Source organism: Trichoplusia ni, chromosome 6 (genome assembly GCF_003590095.1).
Source record: "Trichoplusia ni isolate ovarian cell line Hi5 chromosome 6, tn1, whole genome shotgun sequence".
NCBI classification, from domain to species: domain Eukaryota; kingdom Metazoa; phylum Arthropoda; class Insecta; order Lepidoptera; family Noctuidae; genus Trichoplusia; species Trichoplusia ni.
The window spans coordinates 7,259,588-7,284,488 of NC_039483.1; the positions used below are offsets into that span (position 1 = coordinate 7,259,588).

The 24,901-nt window shown below is 35.3% G+C and overlaps 3 protein-coding genes across 8 annotated transcripts in view; 1 reads left to right on the top strand and 2 right to left on the bottom strand.

Annotated features, from left to right (window-relative positions):
* The first annotated feature begins 580 nt into the window (after positions 1-580).
* LOC113494773 (histone acetyltransferase KAT8-like) lies at positions 581-4,658 on the top strand. Its single transcript, XM_026873235.1, has one exon. It carries the CDS (start codon positions 670-672, stop codon positions 1,996-1,998), a length of 1,329 nt encoding a protein of 442 aa, XP_026729036.1. The 5' UTR covers positions 581-669; the 3' UTR covers positions 1,999-4,658.
* A 1,661-nt stretch (positions 4,659-6,319) lies between these two features.
* Positions 6,320-18,500, bottom strand: LOC113494774 (synaptogyrin). The gene is made up of 5 exons (XM_026873236.1): positions 18,227-18,500; positions 16,046-16,280; positions 11,509-11,645; positions 10,986-11,163; positions 6,320-10,465 (listed from the first exon to the last, which is right to left on the bottom strand). Exons 1-5 carry the CDS (start codon positions 18,326-18,328, stop codon positions 10,434-10,436), a joined length of 684 nt encoding a protein of 227 aa, XP_026729037.1. The 5' UTR covers positions 18,329-18,500; the 3' UTR covers positions 6,320-10,433.
* Positions 18,501-19,813: 1,313 nt separating this feature from the next.
* LOC113494690 (caskin-2) overlaps positions 19,814-24,901 on the bottom strand; it is a 272,172-nt gene continuing 267,084 nt past the window's right edge. For 5 of the 6 annotated variants that reach the window (XM_026873110.1, XM_026873114.1, XM_026873109.1 and 2 more), the window contains 4 exons: positions 24,571-24,714; positions 23,253-23,378; positions 22,173-22,754; positions 19,814-22,074 (listed from right to left, as the gene is read on the bottom strand). In XM_026873110.1, the coding sequence (XP_026728911.1) occupies positions 21,775-22,074; positions 22,173-22,754; positions 23,253-23,378; positions 24,571-24,714 (1,152 nt within the window). In that variant the 3' untranslated portion in view covers positions 19,814-21,774. The remainder of the gene's footprint in view (positions 22,075-22,172; positions 22,755-23,252; positions 23,379-24,570; positions 24,715-24,901) is intronic. The other variant, XM_026873111.1, reaches the window with a different exon arrangement.

Here is a 24,901-nt window from a genome sequence, read left to right on the forward strand (position 1 = left end):
AGACACATCATGCCAAGTCAACGCCATCTCACGGTATCGAATTCATTTGATATATTAGTAGACAAATCAATTTAAGTAAATGAAACGTATTACGTTACTAAAATTTCATACTGTCCTAGTGATTAATTTAAGAACAAAAACGCAATTGTCCTAAAATTCCACTTATCGACACACAATTTTTTATTTTGGTCACATTTCTAAGTCACCCATAGACAAAATTACTTTTTCATTTTTAGTTTCAGAGTAGAGACAATTGAGTCCAATTCTTTGTTCAAATCATTTAATTCGTGATTAATTTATGTACCCCGCTTGGAAAAAAGTTTCTAATTCAAAAAACCTGTATGACTACCACACAACTATATTTTAATAAAATTTATTTGCCGACTGATTTAACTAACTCATATAGAACTGTAAAGAACTATATCACATGTTTGAATGAATATACTCATTATACTCTTCTAAACAAACTTTGTTTTATTTTAATTTAAACTTGGCATTTGAAATGTGTTTTAATGAAAACCGTCTTTGCAATATGTTCGGTTTTCAGTCTCGTCTCTATGATAGCACGTTTTTGCGCGCTTGATTTTCTATAATCTATGCTATTATGGCGACTTCGATAGATCGCGTTGCGCGGTATTGCGTGATACGATTGTTGTCTTTCGTTATAATATGGCAAAAGGTGATAAAGAATTAGAAAAGCCAATAGTGAATAATGAACTACCTAACCCGGAGTGCCGGAGTACGGACCATGAAGACTCGGAATCAATACCGGAGCAGCCTCTCGATATCGGAGAGCATTATTTGGTGCGGCGTTCGGATGAGTCATGGCACCCGGCTGAGATTATACAGACGCGGTACAATGCGTCGGAGGGCTGCTACGAGTATTATGTGCACTATGTCGGCTACGATAGAAGACTCGATGAGTGGGTGTCCCGCCACAGGGTTATGTCAGATAGATTCGACATGTGCGAACAGTCGAACAACAACATAAACTGTGATCACCTGCTCACCGACAAGTCCGGCCGGAAAATAACAAGGAACCAGAAACGTAAACACGATGAAATCAATCATGTACAGAAGTCTTACGCGGAGATGGACCCGACGACAGCAGCCCTCGAAAAAGAACATGAAGCTATCACAAAAGTTAAATACATCGACAGAATTCAGTTTGGGAAATACGAGATAGACACTTGGTACTTCAGCCCCTACCCCGACGAATACGGCAAACAATCAAAGCTTTGGATATGCGAGTACTGTCTCAAATACATGAGAATGGAAAAAACTTACAGATATCATCTAAGTGAGTGTACAGCGCGCCAACCGCAGGGCAGTGAGATATACAGGAAAGGAACAATAGCTATATTCGAAGCAGATGGAAAGGAACATAAAATTTACTGTCAAAACTTGTGTCTACTGGCAAAGTTGTTTCTAGACCACAAAACTTTATACTTTGATATTGAACAGTTTTTGTTTTACATATTGTGTGAAGTTGATAAACAGGGAGCACATTTAGTTGGCTATTTTTCTAAAGAAAAGGATTCCCCTGAAGGCAATAATGTTGCATGTATATTGACTCTACCTCCGTATCAGAGACAAGGCTATGGTAAGCTGCTAATTGCATTCAGTTATGAGTTATCACGTTTAGAACATGTTGTGGGCAGTCCAGAAAAACCCTTATCAGACTTAGGAAAGTTAAGTTATAGATCTTACTGGTCCTACATCTTATTAGAAGTTTTGAGTGTTAGCCGAGGCACTCTAAGTATCAAAGATCTGAGTTCTATGACAGGTATATCACAAACAGACATTATATCCACACTGCAGTCTATGAACATGGTGAAATATTGGAAAGGTCAGCATGTCATATGTGTTACACCTAAGATTGTGGCAGAACAGTTGTCTAGCTCACACTTCAAAAAGCCACGCTTGGCGGTAGATCCAGCTGCGTTAAGATGGACACCACCAAACAAACAAGGCCACTCTGCAAAAGCTAAAAAGTAGTACAGGCTAACAGGCACAGCTTAGAGAATAACTTATTAGTCACAACCAAGGCATTCTCTAAGCGCTGGCCTGTTCTAAATACAAAAAGTAAAAATTAGTTTACTGTGTAATGTTTGATGCCAGCGTAACTTTAATATCAGCTTGAGTAAGCAGGCCGGGGTGGTTCAAAGTGCCTTTCGAGCATATATAGGGTGTGGAACCTGTCCAAAAATGTTATAGAAATTATTTCAATTATTCACAACCTGTATATTACTCTGATATACTCTAAAGTGTAGCTTCTTGATAAATAATATTACAAATGTGAAACGGTAGCTTGAAGTTATGAAAATTATTACTCAATTTTGATGTTAAAGTTTCGTCTTGGGCCTAATGCAGTGTACAGATCATTGCTAGAGTATTATAGGTAAGTTACAAATCATTTTTGCTTTAAGTAAAGTCAAATGTTCTGTGGCATTTGTTGTTAAAGAAGAGATAGATTTAAAATTTGCTCTAATAAAACCAGTGAAGGAAAACAAAGCATTTGGAATACACAGTAGAATAGGCATTGAATAAAAATAAAGAAAAAAAAACATTTTTAAACAAAACTATGTGTGAAAATGAGAAAAAAAATTGATTGCAAGAATTGAAAATGTTTTTGAAATCATTTTAGTTTGACTCTTAAATGATAATGTAGGTACTTGACACTTAAATGGGTCTTGTATATGACCAAACAGCATAAATGTGTTTAATTAAATAGTTAGCTCTTATTTTGTCACTGACCTTTTCGTTAATCTATCCACTTTATTGCATATATTACCATAATAGTATAAAAATGCTGCAGGAAAGGTCCTATTCTTGCCACTTGTATTTTTTCATCTTCGGCAATGGTGTTTTTGATGGCAACTCTAAGCAAGATCTATGTAAGTCACAAAATTCAATACTAATATTTAGAGTTGCCGAGAATAACTAAAACGTAAATGGTTTAAAGAGTAGGATTCAAATGTTTTATCAACAAAGTGACTCACAATAACCCGTGTTATGCTCTATATTTTATCATTAACAACATTGTAATGGGCTGGTATTGTTGAAATGCTTATTTATAATTTAGCATGATTTTATCTAATTTACACGAATTGAGATATGTAAAATCCATTCTATTCATTATTACCACCCAAAACTTTTACTACAAAACGAGATCTGTATTCTACAATATATTTAGTTCCTTTTTTATACTGGTAACAGTGATACTAATGATTAAGTTAATTAAGTTTTTGCAGTGATGAGTGAAACTGTCTGACAGTACGAGTGTTTGTTTTAGCTATAAGATTATAATTTCGACTTTTTAATTGTACTTTTGTATCACTGTGTTACAAAAACTTAGAATATTTGTAAGTCTTAGCGTACCTAGTGTATTGATAGGGCACTAGCAATATTGTGCACTATTTTCTAGTACAAATTGCCTCGGAACATCTCTAAATCAAAATTATGGGATAATTAAGTAACATTAAGGTATTCAATACTTTTAAAGAAGTATTGATAGTGTTATAAAATCATTGTTGTTGACCATTTTAGACCTAATCTGGACTAAATTGCAAACTATTGAATGTAAATAGGATTCGTCGGCCCCTTAAATTTTCTAATTGTACCATGATATAGGTACAGATGAGCATTCGTAAAAGGATTGTTTGATCTTCGATGTACCCCCATTGTTAGTATAATCACTCAACGTGGATGCCGCGTATAGCATGTTCGCTGCGAATTCACATAGAAGTCGCTAGACTAGTAAAAAATATTCCATTGCCGTCGCAAATGCTGACGCAGATCTAAAAACACTCATCGCCAGTGTTTCGTATTTCTTACTCTAGAATATTATCTTATTGAAAAACTACCGGTTCTGCTCACGCGAACACGACTTCCGCTATCAACGTTAAGTGTCCTCTACCATAGTTTTGTTCGTAGATTTTTAGATCTCATTTCATTTTTGTATTTTTGCTTCTTATTTCTTGTCGAGGTACCTACTGTTTAAGTAATAAATTAATCATTCTGGACCTGACATTAAAGAGAATTTGTATGTCAATAATCGCTTAATTATGTAATTTTTTAATTATAGTTTAACCCAAATTGAATACGGAAATGTAGATTTTTAAGAGTTAATTTAATAATATCTTTAGATTATTATTGTACGATATATAATTTATCCCAGTGGAACGAATGGTTCGTAACACGATGGTAATTCCGCCCTCATTATGAAAAGTTGAATGACTTGCGCGGTGAGGTGGGCGTTTTTCAACATTACGACATAATCATCTTCATCTTTAATGAGGCAACCACTAAAAATATTGTGAAATATTGTTTATATAATTGTAATCGTACTGAACAATGTCCATGTTCAGTATTCTTATTATTGTTCAAGTCTTATTGCAAAAGCGCCATACGATAATAATAATAATGTCCATGATATTATTTTAGGTTAAGAATTAAAATTAATGTTATTTTGCAATGTAAGCATCTTTAGTTATAACGATTTGCCACTTTTTGTTGTGTCAAGTTGCTTTAAAAATAAAAGATCTACCCATTGCCGTTTTTTATTAGATTCTGTGAATCATCAGTATTTTTCACTGTTTATTTGTGATAATTATAATAGTAAGTAAAAGTGTCAAATAAAATGAATGCAGAACGCATTTTGTTGTATTATTTTGTAATGAGACCCATTTAACTTAATTAATCACTGCCGTCTTAATATTCAAAACAATGAAAGATGAAAAACTGCTTGGAATTGAATTCACATTATGGAGGCAGTAGGCAGTAATCTACCTGAACTAAAAATACATATATACATATACCTACGGTGCAATTTCTAGTCAGAATGGAATTTAAGTACTACAGAGCTATATCTCGTGGAGATAGCGAGAATTTGGTTCAGACAGTTTTTGTTGAGTCAACGAACTCCAGCTTATCAGTCAAAGCTCGATCTCATTAAAGAAATATTGTTATAGCAGTGTATTTTTATCTTACTTCTTAATAATATACGCGAAACTTTATACGTATAGATGTTTGTTCTTCTTTCACGCAAAAATTACTGTACAGATTTCGACGAAAATTGGTACACAGATCGGTCATAAACACGGGAGATTTTTATCCCGACCAAATCCTATTTACAGAACCAACAAATAAAAAAAATCCTTACTGCAGGATTGGTTAAAAAAAAAGCTTCGATATATAAATGAAAATATAAATCACAAATACGGCACAAATACTCTTAGTTACATAATATCACATAGGTGTGCATGGGCTACTACCTATAGCACACATGATACTAAGTAGGTTACGAATGTCCTATTTCATACTAATATCCTGCAGGACACGAATGTCAAGTGTACTACGAATGTCAAGTGTGCTACGAATGTCGTGCACACGGCCCACGTGTCGATTTTGGAAATCGCTCCAAATGTCAGTGTTCTAGAATCGAGTTCAGTTTTTGCGCATTGTGATATCAATTTTGCTACGAACATCCAAACGCCTTTCCTACGAATGTCTAGTTGAAGTAGCTGCGAATATGAATTTGGCCATGCAAATTCACTAATCGACAAATCGAATTTGCTACTACGAATATCAAGTTAACTATGCTACGTAGTAGCGTGCTACGAATGTCAGGTTTTTAACGCAAGTACTTCAAGTGCGTTACATTTGCTACGAATGCAAAACATAGTTTTGATACTAATCTACTAGTGTGACATCGCACGTCACGAAATGTCATGTGACATGGTTTGACTGCACGCCAAACCCACAGTGCGTGACGTGTCATAATTTCTATGCCCGCTTAGGACAGACATTTAAGTTATCCACGAACGCTTTTTCTGAGTCTAGCTGTCTTTCTGCATATGATTTGGCTGTTTGTGAAACCTCCGCGGCGCGGCACAAGGATTAAATTCAGTTATGCGAGAGTATTCCTGCCTGTTTTTTTTTATTCCAAAACAATATTTGTTAATTTTGCAAAATCTACCATACTGCTCATTAAACTTACAGAATCCCGTGTCCATTGACTACCGACAGTCGTTCGTTCCCGAAAATAACCACAAGCAGTTGTAATGATTTTCAGATCAACAAAAAATGCAATTCTTTCGTTAATTGTAAATAGGCCAAGTAATAATAATAGGCAAAAAGTGAGGTAAAGTGTTGTTAACCTTTAAAAAAAATGGAGGGCCTTGTAACTACGTGAAAACAGTGATCAGCTGAAACCGGAGAAACTGGCTTTCCCCAATAGAACTTGAAACTAAAACGAAAAAGGGGTATGTAGATTTATTGGGATTGGACAAGGATTTTATTAAAATAAAACAATAAATCCACAATATCTAAATTATTCCAATTACTTTTTATTTATCATTATTTCATTTGCACATTATTATCGAACATCAAACACATTACTTAAGGTACATACTGAACATAAATACAAATTGGATTCGCTTTGTTTTGTGCGTTTGAAATTCAATTGATTTTACCGAATACTATCCAAATTAGAAACAAGAAAGGATTTGAACAATTTAATTGAATAGTGTTCAACCTTATTTCATTTCGTAAATGAGGCACCTTTCAATGAATTATTATTGACCGAGATAAAATCTGATTTAAATAGTATAGAATCACGGTAGCTCGAAATTGAGATAAGATAACGATAGCCCTTATCTAACAAACTAAGTAGGTCAACTTACTCGATTTACGCGTTTGCTTTTGTTGTTATAATATCTACACATATACTTTTAAATACATGTATGATTTGAGTTCTTTTTCACCTATTTTCCTGATACGAATATCGTTAATGATTGGCTGGTTGTAAATCAAATCTGACACAAGTTTATGTCACATTTTTATCGAAAGTCTTGTAATGTCTTTTAAAATCCAAAACCTATATATTCAGTATGTACCTACAGACACGTCAACGAACAATCTAGTTTTGATAATAAATAATTAAATTAAATACAACATATTATTATACTGTCTTTCATTAATTTTCCAAGATGCAGATGCTCGCTGAGGATTTTTAAATACAGTTATTTTGGCGGTATATTATGCCACGGACAAATTTCTTTTCCACCTTATGCTTTTCATTAATGCATCGTTATTGATATCATTACATCTTTTTTCGAAAAACTGTCTTTGGTAAGTACACAATATAAAATAAAAAAATAATCAAACAAAATAATATTCATACATTTCTCCTAAGATTAAGTATTTACCGAACACTGAACGATTTTAGCATTAAAATACTCAACACTTATTACAATATTTTTTTTATTGTTTAGTAGTTTTTTTATTATAGTCAGAACATACTATCCAACATTCAGTTACAGATCTACATCTAATGTTACCTACGTAGTGTACAGATGAATGTTTACAAATATAGCGATTATGTAAACAATACAACATTTTTTAAATATCAATCATGTGATCGAAGGGCATTTAATATCACTATATTTGATACATATTTCTGAAAGTAGGTGGTGCATATTTTTGTTTTTGAGTGGGCTACTTTCGATACATTTTTTGACAACGTTATACCCGTATTTTGAATCGCAATGACAGTCCACTTTTTGCATGGAATGTATTACAAGTTTGGTCAGATTAAACATGATAAATGTAGTTATATTAATATAATTTATATTTATCTAAATATATATTGATTGTAATATATGTATATCATTTTGATTTATCTTCTACAATACGAAATATGCCCTTAACACATACGACTGATATGAACGTTATACAATTCAGATGCACTCTTTACTAAAGGGTTGCAAGCTTAAAAAAGTGACAGTGCTGCCATTTTTTCAAGTTGCTCTGTCCTTAAAGTGTATTTCTGAATATCGATATTATTGCTAAGAATTCTTAACAAATAATAGTGCAAGCTATGGAAGTGACAAAGACAACTACAGGCCCGCTGACGTTGAGAAGCCGACGTTGACAAATTTCACGCTAAATATAATTTATCTAAATATAAACATTTAAATAAATACAGTTTAGAACCATTATTGCACACATTTATTACGCTTACGAATATTAATAATAAGAAATGCATTTAGCAAAATACGAGTTGCGTTTTTTCAATAACATTTTTCTTTTCGATATAGTCATAAATAGTTTTAAAGAGATCTTTTTTAAACATCTGTTTTACTTGAAAGATATATAGATATCTAATAGGGTACAATTTCAACTTTACATACGATACATTTCCTACGCTCGGAGAGGACTTCAACCACACTATAATTAGGTATTAAGTATAGAGATATAGTATTTCTTTTACAAAACATCGATCTATGAGCAAGCCGACTTTACAAAAGTCCTACAGGGACACATTTCAATTATCCACTCCGGGGTTGACTGCTTTGTACTCAATTTTAGACCTTGACTGCATCAAATACAGTTTAAATTACATCGACAGCTTAGAACAGTAAGACTATTAAAAATATATTCAAGAGTAGTAATAAAAATGTGCCCGGAAGATAAATTATATACTACCAGATAGCTTTTCTTACAATATATTTTTTTAAGTTAAAAAAATACTATGATCTTGGGTAAAGCGCTTACGTCATACATATAACTATGTATTAATACTGTTGGTGTGTATCAGATTGCATTATATATTACATATAGTGGGTATTAAGAGATATACACTATCTTATAAGCTATAACAATTCTTATAAGGAAAATAGAGATAAAATAAAACGGATATGCACTCAGCTGTAGAATTCAGTGCCGGAAAATAACCTCAATAAGTAAAATGTACTGCAGAATGCAGTACTCACCTAAAACCTACAATTCACTGCAAATGAATACTAAAAACACCCGATTACTACCGTTGTACTTGATTGTACTTATTTCAACGGTATTTCACGTCACCATAAACGATATTTCTATCGGCAAAAATACTGAAGAAAAAAACTGCATAAACTGCAGCCGAGTGTACCAAACGTATTCACTTTAAAAGCGTTTCGTACCTAATAACAATGTGATATTGCACAAAAATCAATGTCGTGTTACAATAACATGTCAATAAGTGGCGATATGCTGTTCAAGAGTACATAATAACTAGTATTTAGTCCTAGATACAAGAGATTCAATATTCAAGCTTTGGATACATTGTACGTTACACAGAGTAATCACTAAGACTTTGAATACATTGACAGATGTCAGATTTCAAACCGCACGGTGTTGCAACTTTATTCAAAAAACCCGCTTATTTCATTATACCCGGTTATTTCTAGGAAGTGGTAAACGTTTACTAGATTTTATTTACTTAGATAGTACCATTCAGCTTTAAAATGATTTGAATATTGCTATTTAATCAAACCGCTACGTTTTTACTAAATTGCTAGAAGAATACTAATTTCTAAAGTTTAAGTATGTATTTAAGTTGATATTTTAATTTTATATATGTCTTAGTAACCACACTGTTTCAAGAATATTATAAATTATATTATATTAAATATATCCTTTTCTTATTCATAGCTACAATGAGGTAAGGTGTAATACGATACGAGTGATTTATAGGTTTAAAAATAATACTATCAATAAAAAAATAAACTTTCTATAACTTTTGTAGACATGGCACGATGATGGCGACGACAATTTATAAAATAATATTTATCACATAATATTGGGTTTGCGATCTCAAACGACTAGATGGCGACACTGAAGAAACTTTCGTAAGTGTTCAACATGGCATTTTATTCTAGGCATTTTTAATGAAACACAATGCTTAGAAAATACCTTGTCGCGCGAAAATACGCGGTACAAATACATATTTATAATTAGTATTAAATCAATTTAATTAGTAACTTTTAAACGGAATTCATTATAATGAGATAAAGTAAAAATAACACCAGATAACTGACCTTTTGAAACTGATCAATTAGAAATAATTTTGTGACGTCACTACCCGCTTGAGATAGCCAATTTTAGGTATATTGTTTAAATACATTGTTATTTACATATTAAATAATGTTATATTACATTATATACGTGAATATTGTCAAATTACCTAAAAGCAGGTACTGTGAAGCGATACACGATTTTTATATATTCGAATATATTATAAAAACAAACACGTTTTGATTACAATGTACATGAACTTTGGTATCGTTAAAAGTAATGAGAGTGATTACAACTACACTTAAATAAATAAAAAAATAAGCTTCGATTTTAAAACAAATGGACATGATTTTGTTTTGTTTTTACTGAATAAGTAATCATTTTTATTCTCGTCCATCCAGAATAGTTTGGTTAATCTTTGGTTATCGATTCTTGTAATCGAGAGTAATCGATTACAATCTTGATTTTTTCGATTGTTGTACATGTTCCGGTTTTGTGGGTCTAGTTGTGATAATTACTTACTTTCAGTAGTGATTTGAGATTGCAAATAAACTTTGATTAAATCCATCTCCATGATGCCACGCAGCAGCTTAGTAAGTCGGAGCCGTGTAGTCGATGTTTCCTTCAAAGAGAGAGAGAGAATAGAAATGAGACAAGTAATATAATTTAAGTTTGAGGACGCTGTGATTGACAATTACATTTCGTTTTTTTTCCATGCTCCAAGTAGCATTCCTTGGAGAACACCAACTGTATTTTACTAGTTTGAGGTCTACTCATAAGTGAAATTTGCATTATTATATCTCGTTTCTATTAATTCTTTTAATGCTTTTAGAACAAGACAAATTGGTAATGCATTAATACAAAATATGTATTTTAACTGATAACGAGTACTCAAATGCTTTAAACAAATCTGAACTTTTGGTTATACGGTTTATTGGTTGGGCAAATTAATGTGTAGCTGAGTATAGCTATGTTTTACCTTTCGAAACGATATATATTTTGAAAACGGTTCAGTTTCTTAGGAGAGCAAAACAAGTATGAAAGTATACCAGTGTCTGCGATAAGATAAGGTCCATCATGTACTATGGACTCTAAAGGGCATTGTCACACTGTTTTCTAGATGAAGAAGTGGTCTGCCTTACCAGTGGCGTGTGTCTGGGAGAATGGTGGGTCGGCGTAGGCGGGCTGTGGGTCGGGCGCGGCGGGGTACGCGGGGAAGGCGCCCGGGCTGCCCGCCGCGCCCTCCACCTCGTACGCCGGCGCGAACGCCGCGTCCGCGCCCACGCGGAACCGCTGGAACGCGAAGAACGCGCACGCCACCTGACACACGAACAAATACGTCAAATATAAACATGAATTGTCTCATGTCTGATCTTTTTCCTATTCTTCAACATGGTTTCTCAACGATGTGTTATTTAGAACCGTCTGTTCGTAGTTGGTATTTTGTAGAGTCATCAAATCCCTAAAAATCCTGCTAAGACTAAAAGACCATCGAAGATTACGGAACAACATATTTACATGAGTTTTGAGAAAGAAGGGTCTAACAATTAGATATGAGAACAGTTTTTGAATCGGTATTTAAACAAGAAATTTAGGTATTTATAGAAATGTAGGTTCCGATTGATTTTATACAATATTTATCGTAAATAAGATGGCTAGACTCACCCAGGCAAAGATAGAGAAGAAACAGAACGCGATGGCTCCTTGCATGTTGTTTGCAGTACCCACGGGTGGGTTGTCGGTCTTGCCCCACGCGTTAGACAAGTAGCAGAAACCGACGAAGTATAAGAACGCCCAGAATGCTGGAAACAAGAAATACAAAATCATTAATGCTTCTCATATTTATTTCTGATGAGAAGGTGCTGGAAAGTTTAATGTATAGGCTGAATAAACGTGACTACATTTACGACACTTCTAAATGTCAACTTTACACCTTTAAGTGATAGAGACAACTTGATACTTAATGGCGACATAAAATTGGGTAGTTTGAGTATTCGGCGGTGACATTTCGGTGTTTTTCAGATTCAAGAGGTCATTTCGAATATTGATGTCAAGCTTTTTTATTAATTTAATAAAACTTTATCGTACGTCACCGCTTACAATTTTTTCTGTAGATTTATAGCTTTCAATAATTCCATTTGTTACTAAGCAAGATAAGAATAGTTCCAGTATACAAACCCCTTTCTCAAAGGTCATCTGAATGTTTCTACATTATGTCATACGGTTGGAGCGCTCGTTATGTAACCTCATTGTTACGAGTACCTACATTGTGTGGAAGATCCAAGTCTTGCGGGATTTAGTCCTAATCTTTAGGATCAAGTTTAAACACATAAAGCTTTGATGTCACGGCAATGTTATATAGGCACAATGTACGTTAGTTACCTTCCACACAAACGCTTAAACAGCTAGACCGATTTTTATGCATTGGCCCGATATTGTACGATTGGCTCATAGGCTTATTACCCTATTACCTTAAAAAGTGGTAATTGAGTCTCAAGGAGTGAATAGAAGTGTTTTTTCTTTCATATTTGTGTTTCTTTGCATAACAAAGCTTAAATACGATTATTTTATCCAATTCTTGAGAATATTAATTAAATTAATTTATTTTGTAAAACAGTTCGGAACCTCAATATGTGTATATTCACCCCGTTTGATCGTACTGGACTGCTTTGGAAGGAGGCTGATATATTTCTAGCTATAACGGACACATGCAAATAGGAAACAGACAGTAAAATAATTCTTATATGCAGCTGATATTAGTACTGTTGTTTACCGAAGTAATTTATTCGACAATGACTATATAGGTACATTTCACCCCAATTTATTGGTATACTCGTTACGTTATATTGAATTTAATGAGTTTTTCCAAAGGTACATTGAACCTCGTAAAACACGAATCCTTTTTAACACGATAAGTAACAAATTAGGTAAGAGTTACGATCTATAAAATTTTACAGCCTTTAAGAGGGATTGTTGAGGCAGACTGATCGAGCCACGTTGTAATCGTATCTTTGTTGACTTATAATAAAAATCCGATAGGGGGTAGTAAAATATGTGATCTAGATTCCAAGACTATTTTTAGGTCCTTAATATTTGTCCTAAAATAGATTTTCTATTTTATGTCTCACGGATCACGAATATTGATATTATAAATGCGAAAGTAACTCTGCCTGTCTGTTACGCTTTCACGTCTAAACTGAACTGATTGTAATGAAATTTGGTACAGGGATAGAGCTGACCTTGAGAAAGAACATATAATAGTTTTTATCCCGAACTTTTAACGAGTTTCTCTTGGAAACGCTATATAACAGACATCGGCGCGGGCGAAGCCGCGTGAGAAATCGAATGTACAATATATTTATTAACTAATAAGAAATGTTTCCTTGTTGTCTGTCAATGTCTGTTATATGATGTTTCGGTGTTTACCAGCAATACCAGCACTACGTCTATTATTTTAATCTTTGCGAACTCTATACGAATGTGAAATTATTATTAAACATGCCTGCAAAAGTTACGAAACTTCGAAAACAATAACGCACTGTTGTAATATAAACTCATGATTCAGAATTATCAAAGAGGTCTAAGTTGAGAAAAGATTATGCTGATAGTGATTTCTTAAGATTCGTCAGTTTTAGAGAATCAGTTAGATCGAAAGCTGTTTTTTATTTTTATTCTTTCAGACCTCTCTATTTTTTAGATTTCTAGCCACGTGCGCTCCTCGTATTTGACTAGTCTTAACTTATTTTTGAAGATGTCGTTAATTTGGTTAAGATCAAGACCCAAATCCTTTCTTTTAAGAAGTTAAGTCAAATCTAACAAGGTAACGGATTCATCCAAGCAGGACCTTCATCGAAAGTCATACACTTCTTACATCAGTTAGATCTACAACTACAAATCGAATTAAATCTCCTTACAATAGAAATTTAATTAGGAGTCACAATTCCTAACACAACCTTGTTTAATTTAGTTTTAATTTTCCCATTTCCGTGTTCAAGTTAAACAAAGGCCTCTATGCGAGCCACTGCGCTTTGTCTATAGTCTTTGCGAACTGCGCATGCGTCATACAAACAAACGTACCATAACTACTCAATTAGTTCACTATAATACAAAGACCGACCTTCGTTAGATTGACCTGTATTATAAAACGCTGGACGACCGCTAAAGTTTTACGCTCATCTTATATCGCTATAGGCGAAAAAGTCAGAAAGATGATACTGGGACCTAATACTAGATACAAAATGGGCCATTTTTAACTTTTTACCGATTTTTTTAAGTATAATGACATGCTATGCTTTCGATAGGTCAAACTTTTGTGTGATTCAAACTACTTGTTTAAAGTATAGGTTTTTAAGCATGTTATTCGTATGATTGCAAATCTCCCGCGACACATAGAGTATCATACTACAGAAATCGTTCAGCAAAAAAATGCTTAACCCTATAGCTACAAATACTCTCGAATTGTTAAAAGACATAATTTCGTAAGGTATTCTCAGTTCGGCGTACTATAATTAAGGTTAGTATCTCGTGTCAGAGAATGCAGTTGTGTATAAATCTGCTCGCCATTGGAGAGGCCAATTAATTCGACCTCTAATTTAATTTAGATCTTTACCGCTTCTCCTCTTCTTGGGTTTATTGACGGGTACCTTTCGTCTTATAGATTGTAAATGGGAGCTGTATTTACGAGTGAAACTTACTTGGTTTGAGAAGTTATTTTAGAATAATTGACAGTGTGAAGGCTCCTTTAATTGGCTTTTTGTCAAGATTTTGTCAATCCTAATATTCTTTTGAAATATTCATAAGTGATTTTAGTATTAAGCGGTAGATAGAAGTAAAACCAGGTAGGTGCTCTTCGGTCCAAAAGAGTCACATCGAGGTCAGTTCTATATTCAATTATGCAACCACAAAACTTTATGATGTAATGTTAGCAGAAGAAGCTATGAATAGAGACGGATCGAAGCAGTTGAAAGAACTTCGTCTAACAATGGCCAAAATGGGAAAAAGGAACAAATATGAATAGTCATTAAAAGATAGTGGGTTGTAAAATGTGTGAAAAGTGAAAGATCCTTTTTTAGTATCATACTATTTTGAAGGCATGTTATATTTGTGCATGATACTCTTCACGGCGAAATTAAAATGAACTGTTGTAGAGGTAAATGATGAACTATTTCCCTACATCCACACGGACAAATTATTGTGCATATTTAATTATATACAAGGATTTATTTCGGCGAATGCCGTTTTCGACTTTGCGCCAACACAGGTGCTCTCTCTGTTCCCTTATTCTTATAGCCTGATGGGATGGCAAAAGCTCGTACGTACGAGAGAGATCAGGAGCAGGGCCCACAATTTCATGTACCTTCTTATTAAACTTATTTTTTAATAGGTAAGCCAGCAAAGGAAGGTTTCGAAAAGTTGGTCTGGGCCTTGGGATGGAACTCGAGACCTTTCGACCTCGACCTCGAGTCCTGCAGTCTTACCACTTTAGGTGTCAAAGTCGGCAATACCAATATCCTACACACTTGTCTAGAAATTCTAGGGTGCGGTTAGTCAATAATGTGGACTCTGAAGCACAATCGATCAGTCAATATGCTCACCTCTTGAGGTCATACCAATATTTATCCCATTAAAATCTAGGTTGCATGGTATAAAGAATAAACGCACTTACAGAGAGTGTTTGAAGTATCTAGTGGCACCTATATGGTTTAGACTTCCATCATATGATATTGAAATACCTATATATGTTTAGGGTCGTGGTACAGATATGTTATTGATGTGGTACAGATAGGCACGCTAAAAATCATAGTCTTTTTTAAGTTTTAAGTGGGAATTAGTATGTGCCCACAATATGTTAAAATTAAGGACAAAAAATCATGAACTCATAGAGGTATAAATAAATTGTTAAAATTAGCATGTTCATGCGAAATAGACTTCCTTATCGTCCTAGCATTTAATGTTATTGCTGTTATGTTATCAATTACAATTTACTTTGGGTTTTGTATACGTATCAAAACAGAGAGAAAAAACAGAAGTTTGTGTGTAGAGGAGTCACCAGACAAGAGGTATTGTGATCGAATGCTTGTGCTGAGTCTGGGTATCTTTGTGCATTTGACTTCAATGTTTGCTCAAACTCCTTTGACAAAAGGATTAAAATCCGTGTTTACGGACACATTCTTAAAAAAAAGTACAAAAAGGTGCTGCTTACCAGAGAATCCCATATCAGCCAAGACGTAATGCTTCCTGGTCTTGACAGAAGACATTTGCTCGAAGAGATACTCTCCCGCGATGAATCCGATGGACGCGACGAATGCGATCACGGAGATGCCGACTCCATAGTTGCAGGCGTTGGTGTCGTCATTATACACGCAGTACTCCTTGCCATCGGGAGCCTTGCGCCAGCCCTTAGCCGAGATACAGCCCATCACGATCACGCTGAACAACTAGAAGAAGAATAAGTTAATTGATTAACAGTTGCACAACAATTTGTTTATTAACGGATGGGATAGAAAGTAAGACAAACAAAAATTGTTGAGCACCACGTTTGCATAAAGAAGCATATGAAGGAAGCCGACTGTGAGACACAATAAGGAGGCTTCATTGCAGGAGTCACGATCCTCAGGAATGAGAGAACGACGAAGAAGAATCTGTGACTGCTTAAAAACCTGGCTTGAAAAGAAGAAGACTGTCGCAGACAGACTGCAGTGCGAGTGAATTCATAACTGCTTTAACGGGTTGAAGAATAACATCAATGAATAAAACAAATAGCTTATGTTCGGCATAAGCTCATATTACTTATGCCGAAAGTAAAAAAAAATTACACATCGTCAATTCACTCTCTAATCTCATTGACACACCCATCCATCCTAAATCCTGCAAAAAACGTTGAAGGGGATCCAAGATCTATCTTGTCATGCACCGGCTCTAAATCCAAAGTAATTACTGAAACCAAAATAGATTAGAATATATCTCGAACCGAACGAAGAAGTTAAACTAATTAGAAAAGTTTGTTTCGTATATTTAAACCCGTATTAAACTTGTGCGTATTGAAATTAATTAATATTTATTTATTAGATTGCGTATTTAGTGGGAAAGTTTCAATCGCGTCCGAAGTGATAACGCGTTTTGTCATTTTGGGAGAGTAATAAAAAAATTAACAGATTACTTTTAATTTGAATCATTCATTCGGTTATTAGTGACGCATCGACAGATGGAGTTAGTTAACCCGATAAGAAGAATAACCGAAATTATAACATGATTTTCGATAGGTTTATTACAAAACTTTGCAAAATTGTAGGGCCGGAATGATAGTATAACAATTACAAACTGTCTTATTTGTTTTCTCTATTTTATTGAACTCAGAACACATTCTGCTACGATTAAAGTCGCGAAGTTAAAATAGAAAAAACAAAACACCAATTTCTTGTCACTAATACTTGCCGCATACAAAATTCAGTTTATAAATTCCGCAGCTATTCTTAGCAGTCAATATCGATTTTAAAGTTCAAGTGTTAATTGTTAAAAGTGAAACAATTGCACCTCCAATTATCTGTTACTATCTTTTTAAACATCAGGTGCATTGTTTTTAACATTATGTTTTAATTGCCTGTAAATTAGTTTTAACAGCACTGTCCTGGATTTCCAATTACTTTTAAATTAGGTCAATCATTTGAGTAGTTGGAGGATGAAAATTGCGTAATTTTTACACCCGTTTGTATGTTTTTTTAGGTATCAATAAGCTCATTATTATCGCTTTTTTTAGCCGTTGAAGCACGCCTTCCTCGCCTATCATGATCTAACATATTACATGACCCAGTTTTAAAGTCTATAAATATTTTATTAGTAAATTTCTAACAAGGTCTTATGTTGCAATCAATGCACCGTTGTGCACCATGTAACATGGAAGTACCAATTACAAATATCAATAGTACGGTCTATAGATATACGATATTGTCTATTCTTGGTTAGGTACATAGGTTTACTTAACGCAAGGTCGTCACATGATGTAGCTTCATTCATCGTGAGAAGTACTTTTTACGCGGTCCCCGTTTTCATTCAAGCCTAATTTGAATCGTAATTCGATAAAAATAATCTAATTTACAATCGACGTTATATACGATTTAACTCGATTTTTATTTCTGTAAATGATATTTTACTTAGTAAACGTTTTAAATTGGTGCAGCTATTAAGGTCGCCTATCAAATATTGATTAAAATAAACAATATTACAATACACACGATAGGTAGGTAGGTGTATATTGTTAAATAATTTTAATTGCCGCATCTACTGACGTAATTCCGCCTCTACAGTTATTTGAGCTTAGAATGTTAGTTATATGTGATGATTTACGCATGACATGCATGTAGTAGGGGTCTGTAATGTGTCTTACCCAACAGACCGCCCTGACGATGACGGGTGGTCTCTGGATGAAAGCTTGGGGATCGAAGGCGCCCCCGGCCTTGCCGCCGCCGTACGCTCCACTCGTATCCATCTTAACACTTTATAAGGAAAATTTTGCTATTCCCAGCACCAATGTTAACTAACTGTACATCAACGGCTCAATAAGAGCACAACCTCGGCTACTCCGAATAGCCAATTCGCGTTATCGATCGCGCAGACCGAATTCACAGATGACAACAGGAAAATCTGACATTTCTGCGTTCTCTACGCCGCGCATTACGGCATTGATCTAGTTTCGCGCACTCTCATTGGCTGTTACGCGGTCGATGAGTAGGGTTGCCAATGAGCTTCGGAAAACTCCGGTTTTCCGGAATGGGTTTAAATGTAATGGAAAACAAAGTGTCCTACTGAAATACCTACAATAAATTAAGCTCAAGAATAAAATTGTTTCCTTTTGTACCGAAAAATATGTTGATTACCTTATCACTGGTTTCATTAATTATGTTACAGTTTCATGTTTTGTTAAACGAGGTAATTGTTTTAGCGCTTAGCTTCACTTCTGAACTTCCGGTTTCTATGAAAAGCGGATGTTAGTTTATGTAAAGTAGAGCGGTCTTTTAGAATTTGTAGTTCGTAGCGTGGTTGTGTTTTATCAAGATAATATTTTAAAAGCAATTTACACTATTTGTAGAGATTTCGTGTACGGATCCCAAATCCGTAAAGAATTAATTGAGCATGACACACAATATTAGGTAAATCTGATAAATCTACCTTTTTTGCAAGAAGAAGATAAATGAAAATTGAGAAGATATTGTAATTAGAGTCACTCTTTGAAATTTGGAGTAACCTATTAATTATAGTAGTTTGACTTCAAGATGGTTTATTTAAAAAGATTAATTATTCATAAAAATAACTAGTGTTATTCCTCTTGATATTTAAAATAATACGTAGATAACAATTTACTAAGGTTCTGGTTCCGACTCTTTACGTAGCGAATAAGGTTTTTTGTATTTACTTTGAAACTTTGAATCCCGTTTAAATGAAATTTTGAATTCTTAGAGGGAGAGTTCGGTGCCAATTCAATGTTATGTTATATACTTTCAAAACTATTCTGAGAATGATGGTAGCATGTGATTTTGGCTGTTTATTGGATTGTGTATTAAAACAATGCAATCCCAGTGAGCTTGGTCTTTTTCAAGTTCCTTAAAACTACAATAAAATTTATATCGATCAGAGAGAGAGGTCAGAGAGCCACTCCTTGCTAAGGCTAAATAGCAAGGAGTGGCTCTCTGACCTCCTTAACTCAGTTACCTGAGCAACACGGTACTCCTTAGTCAGGCTTTTAAGACTATCATTAAATACAATGAAAAAATCAAAATTGCTGATAGGGTTCGAAAGGCTTTGCCATCTAAACTGTAGAATAATTTTGAATTTGTTCATCGTGATAGGTAATCGTAGGACAGATATTCTCGATGGATGCTTTTAAAGCCATCGACAGTATTGATGAGAACCTTCTTTTTTATTTTATTTAACCATAACTTAAACAAAACACGAGGTAAATAAATAATAGGCGAAGTAGATATTACAAATATATTTATTGAAATAAGAAACGAACTAAATGAGGATCATAAGCTGCTCAATAATAATAAATTACATTTTAACAATTCTGATTATATAAATTGCATTCATTGCCGCCGTTCCATACAAATAAATTTTGACTAGTTCAATGAACGACTTACTAAAAGTTATATAAACTTTGATGGAAAATTATTTTGCTTCTTTTTTCTAGCACCTTACAAAATATGAACGGCGGCCAAAAGTAGAATAATGGTCATTAACACGTAGGTATACAAAAATGTTTACATTTGAGATTGATACAAAGAAGACTGTATAGAAACAATGATTTCTATCAAGATATTTACAAAGTTAAGCTTAATTACTGTTCTACATTAAAGGATGTTATTACACTCACGGTTAGTAACGGAAACTATTTAGTCATTGTTTATAATTTATAAGAATCTATTCGTTTTATAAACATTTGTTAGAATACCGCAGCTGACATTAAAATAATTTAATTAAATCATTAAAACACAATATTAAACCTAACTACCTATAAATTGAGTTGAATTTACAAACATTTCATAGGTTTAAAATAAGTTAACGTATTAAAACAAGACAAAGACAATATTGCTTATTTTTTTAACTACGGTTCTTAATAGTGTTGTCAATCACAAAATAGTTTCTGTTCGCTTCTATGGCCGCTAGATATCACGTTGGTAGTGGACATGCGTTGAAGAGTATAAAATGAAAAGAGATCGAAGGTTACAATGGGACCAGGATTTGTTATTTTACACTCTGGTAACACCATAAACTTAATGCGCGGGCTTCTGCGTTTCGTTGCAAGCAGTGTTGCAAAGCGTTTAGTTTGAGGAATATGTTTATAAGTGAAAGCATAACTTTGTAATTAATATTAATGGGAACGGCATGTCCTTTATGCGTTACAAGGATGACATACAAGGTCTATGAGGTCTATGCTAACTTTATAATTGTCTATAATACATTAATATGTAAACCCTAATTTTTCACACTATCACTAGACTAATGTTTTGTATAAATTCTAGCTACATTAATTTCTACGTCATAATCAGATACTCTACAATTATTGTACATGAAAAACTAACTACTGGGATATATTTTATCTATGACATAATTTAAGTAAAACAATATTTACAAAAATAGCCACTTTTGTCTGTTTTTGGATCCAACTAACATCTAATTTCTTTATCCCAATAAAAAACACTCAATTTTTAATATTACAAGGAACTAATTATTTGTAACAACAAAAATACACAGCTCACTTAATTTATATAACAGAGGATATTATTAGCAAACTATATTTTAAAAGTACAATGTGTATGTATAAAATGTACTACGTCGGTACAAAAGGCTACAAAACTATTACAAAGTACGTACAATATACGATTTGTTGTTTGCAGGAAGTTGATGGCAGGTGACAGGTCCAAGCTGTGGCTGCATGGGGACGTCAGCTCAGCTGTGCCACGTGTTGAAGCAACATTGGTAAAAAGTCAAAGATTTTGGTCACGTTACAATTTACAAGACTACATTACTTGTCAGACTAAAGACGTCAAAGTGACATCACGTACTATACTCAGTCCTTTGAGATAGAGGTAAATTTAAAGTAGCAATGGAAGAGATGCTTACCAGCACTGTTGTGTTTGTAAATTTCATAAAAACCTATACCCCCGAGTTGAATAGTTTCTCGATAAAGACTAAAACCAATAAGTCTAATCGTGCTACTCAGAATTCATAATCATCATAACAATGCAATACACAAAAGATTGCTTTTATATTGCTACACTTCTAAAATAATGTAGATGCCTATAATAAGACTGCTTGCGTTATCAAAATCTCAGCATTCATTAAATTAGTGGAAGTCTTTGCCGTTGTCCAATTCTTTGGAATTAATGACAAGTCTATAAATGTATTCGAGTACAATAATGTATATTGTGTGTTGTTTTAGGAGTCTGTGAGTCCTTGTCGTTTCTCTTCCTCCAGCATGGCGTCGAGTTCGTCCGTGAGGTTGGCGAGCATGTTCCCGATGTCGTTGAGCACGTCGACGGGCTCGCTGGTGGTGTCGGGCGCGTCGTGCGGCGCGGGCTTGTCGTGTCGCGGCGGCAGCCCCGCAAGCCCCGCCAGCCCCGCGCGCCCGTAGTCCACCGTGTGCGGCCGCCCGCCTATCTGTCCGCGGTTCTGCTTTATGGTGCCCGCGTTCTCGTTCGCGAACGGAATGCTATCCGATTCTGTGCTGGAGCTAGACTGTAACGACAAAAAGTAGAGCGTAAGTAAAAGTCTGGTATTAAGTTGAGCATTTTTTTAATTGAAACGATTAGTTGGCGTAATGGCTGATACCATACCTTGAAGCTGGCGTCGGAGCCGGTGCGCAGCTTGTCGTCGTCGAGACGTCGCGGCGGCGAGGCGGGCGCGGGCGGCGGCGGCAGCAGCCCCGTACTGTCCAGCGACACGGACAGCGAGTCCGAGCTGGGGTAGGCGGGCAGGCTCAGCGGGAGGCTCTTCTCGGGGTGGATCTCCACCGTGGTCTGGCCGAAGCGCGAGAAGGGCGCGTACTGCGAGCTCTGGCGCTTGGGCGGCTCGGGCGGCGGCTTGCGGGCCACGTGCGGGCTGGCGCCGTAGGCCACGCGCTGCAGCCGCGCGGAGTACGCCAGCTCGTCGTACGCGTACTCGGCGGCCTTGTCGCGGTAGGCGGGCGTGGCCGCGATCTTGGCCACGGGGCGGGGCCGCACCAGGCCGCGCGGCCGCGGCAGCGTGCCCCCGCCCTCGTACGTGTCGTTAGTTGGCGTGATGTCCCCGTCGTCGTAGGAGCGGCGCCACTGTCCTCCCCCGTAGTAGAACCCCCCCTCCGGGGAGAACGTGCTGTGTGAAGCTCGCTCCGACGGGTCCTCCAGGCTCTCCAGCGACTTACCGCGCGGGTGGCGGATCTGTTGATATTAGTTGCATATTTTATATCTATTCTCTATTCATTCATAAATTGAAATTTAATTTTGAAAAATGTAATTACAAAGATCGTTCAAAACATTTACAAACAACGGCATCAACTTTTTACAATTCTGTTAATGTCGATCCTCTTACCATGCTATCTGTTTAAGATTTTGTATTGTCAATCATAAAAATATTATATGTATAAGTAATGTTAGCATTATTAAAACCATGCGCAATTAGTTTATCAATTATCATTATAGTATAATAATGAATAAAATAAAGTGAGTAAAATCTAGCTACCGTGCAGAGAGGTTCATTACAGAGCGGTTTCTACGATACACATGGAGAAAAGGCAAAACGTGAAATTGTAATCAAATAAGACACACACAGAAACATTGCGTTCACTATAACAATCAGATCGGGTGCACATAAAAGCCGGTGCCGGGTGCGTCGAGAACAAACTGACAAGACCTGTGCCAAAGGAGGTTGTCTCATACCTGGATGGGGACCAAGTCTGTGCCACAAAGGGGCGTCGGTATGGCGTCAAAGTTTAGGTCGGGGGGTTTATGGTAACTCCGTTGTCGCTCCCAAGGCTGGTAATGTAGCTCCCTCGGATATAAATCCTTTAGCCGATTATGTCCAAGGTGCGGTTTGTGTTTGGAAAAAGAAAAGAAAAGAAAACATTCACATGCTGCTTCGGGCTAGTGGTATGAGGTGGATGCAGCGGATGGACGTGTGTGCTGGCGGACGACAACCCTGCGACTGAGGTGTGCTACTGCAGTACTGCCTACACTCAGAGAGAGATATGCCCACTGGCTAGAAGTTCGCACAAAACTCTAGTAGGCACCTCAATATTTTAGGTTAAATTAGTAACAAGTATTAAGTGTGAAATTAAAAAGCGTACGAACTTTTAAATATGTTTTTTTTTTGACTTTCGCAGAACTGTTTAATACCGACCAGCAAAGGCGATGGCGATGGACGTAACCTAGTCTAAGCAAAATGATAACAAGGGTTTCTGAACGCATCGGGGAAAGTTCAACAATTTTATAAAACCACACTTGCATGTTATTGTATGGGTAAATTTACGCCAATCAGTTATATTCATCAGTTTTCCCATAATGTGTCAGCTATCGGCACAGCAAACAAAGCTCTCCAGCCTCTGTGCTAGGTAAACACAATATGGAACTAACATCAAAAGCCTCGATTGGCTCAAATAAATCTTTAATTAGTCAAAATAAAAATATTGAAGCTATTTAAATTATTGTTAAAATTACGCTGTTAGTATGTAAAGAAAAATAAATAAGACTTTTAATATAATAGCTTCATTTCTGTTAGAAGTTATAGCGGCAAAATTCAAGATGGCCGATGTATGAAATGAGATGTAAAGTGAAAATCATAAAATCATTATAAAATTAAAATCAAATTGATTTGAAGTGATGCTTTGAAAACAATCTTGATTGATAGAATAGGAATCTAATTTGCTCTATTGCACGTTCTATTAGACATTTATTACGAAAGCGGATTTCCAGACATTAAACCTTGTCAAACTTGACATCCGCTGTCATAAATATAGATAGTCTTAAGTAGTCTGTGGTGCTTATGAACTTTTTTGCCGCAAACGCACGAATTCATTCATCCAACACTTGAAAAAAGAATACAAAGATTTAAAAATTGACAACTGGTCTGATAGAATTTGTGCGTTAAATAAGTTCATAAGTTTGACTGCCAAAGATTATCCGGATAGAATCTATCAAGAGTCTAGTTCTAAACATCACTACAAACACAGTGGGGGTGACATCGAGTGCTGGTACTGACCTGGCCCGGCTGTATTCTCGTAAAGTCCAGGGACCCTTGGTTACTAATGCTCCTCTTTCCAGCTCTAATATCTTTGACTCTCTTGATGGCTAAAAGTATTTTCTTCTGGTGGCCAAGTCGTACTATACCCATGTCTTCTAAATCCTGAAATTAAAAAAATATATATTTAGGCAATTTATTTTGTGTTTTAAAATAAAGTTCAATAAGTTCAAGAAAGGAACAATATTGCAATTTAAACACCAATTGAGAGAAGTAGACGATAAATAAAATGACAGTCTACCAGTAATAAATCAATTACTGGTAGACTGACATTTTTATTTTTCAGTATTAT

Bases quoted from the DNA above. Each gene is read 5' to 3' on its own strand.
- LOC113494774 (XM_026873236.1), bottom strand. From the start codon at position 18,328: ATGGATACGAGTGGAGCGTACGGCGGCGGCAAGGCCGGGGGCGCCTTC. The intron at 16,281-18,226 runs GTAAGACACATT...TTCTTCTTCTAG, and splicing joins TCGTCAGGGCGGTCTGTTGG to TTGTTCAGCGTGATCGTGAT. The intron at 10,466-10,985 runs GTAAGGCAGACC...CTCTCTTTGAAG, and splicing joins CTCCCAGACACACGCCACTG to GAAACATCGACTACACGGCT.
- LOC113494773 (XM_026873235.1), top strand. From the start codon at position 670: ATGGCAAAAGGTGATAAAGAATTAGAAAAGCCAATAGTGAATAATGAA.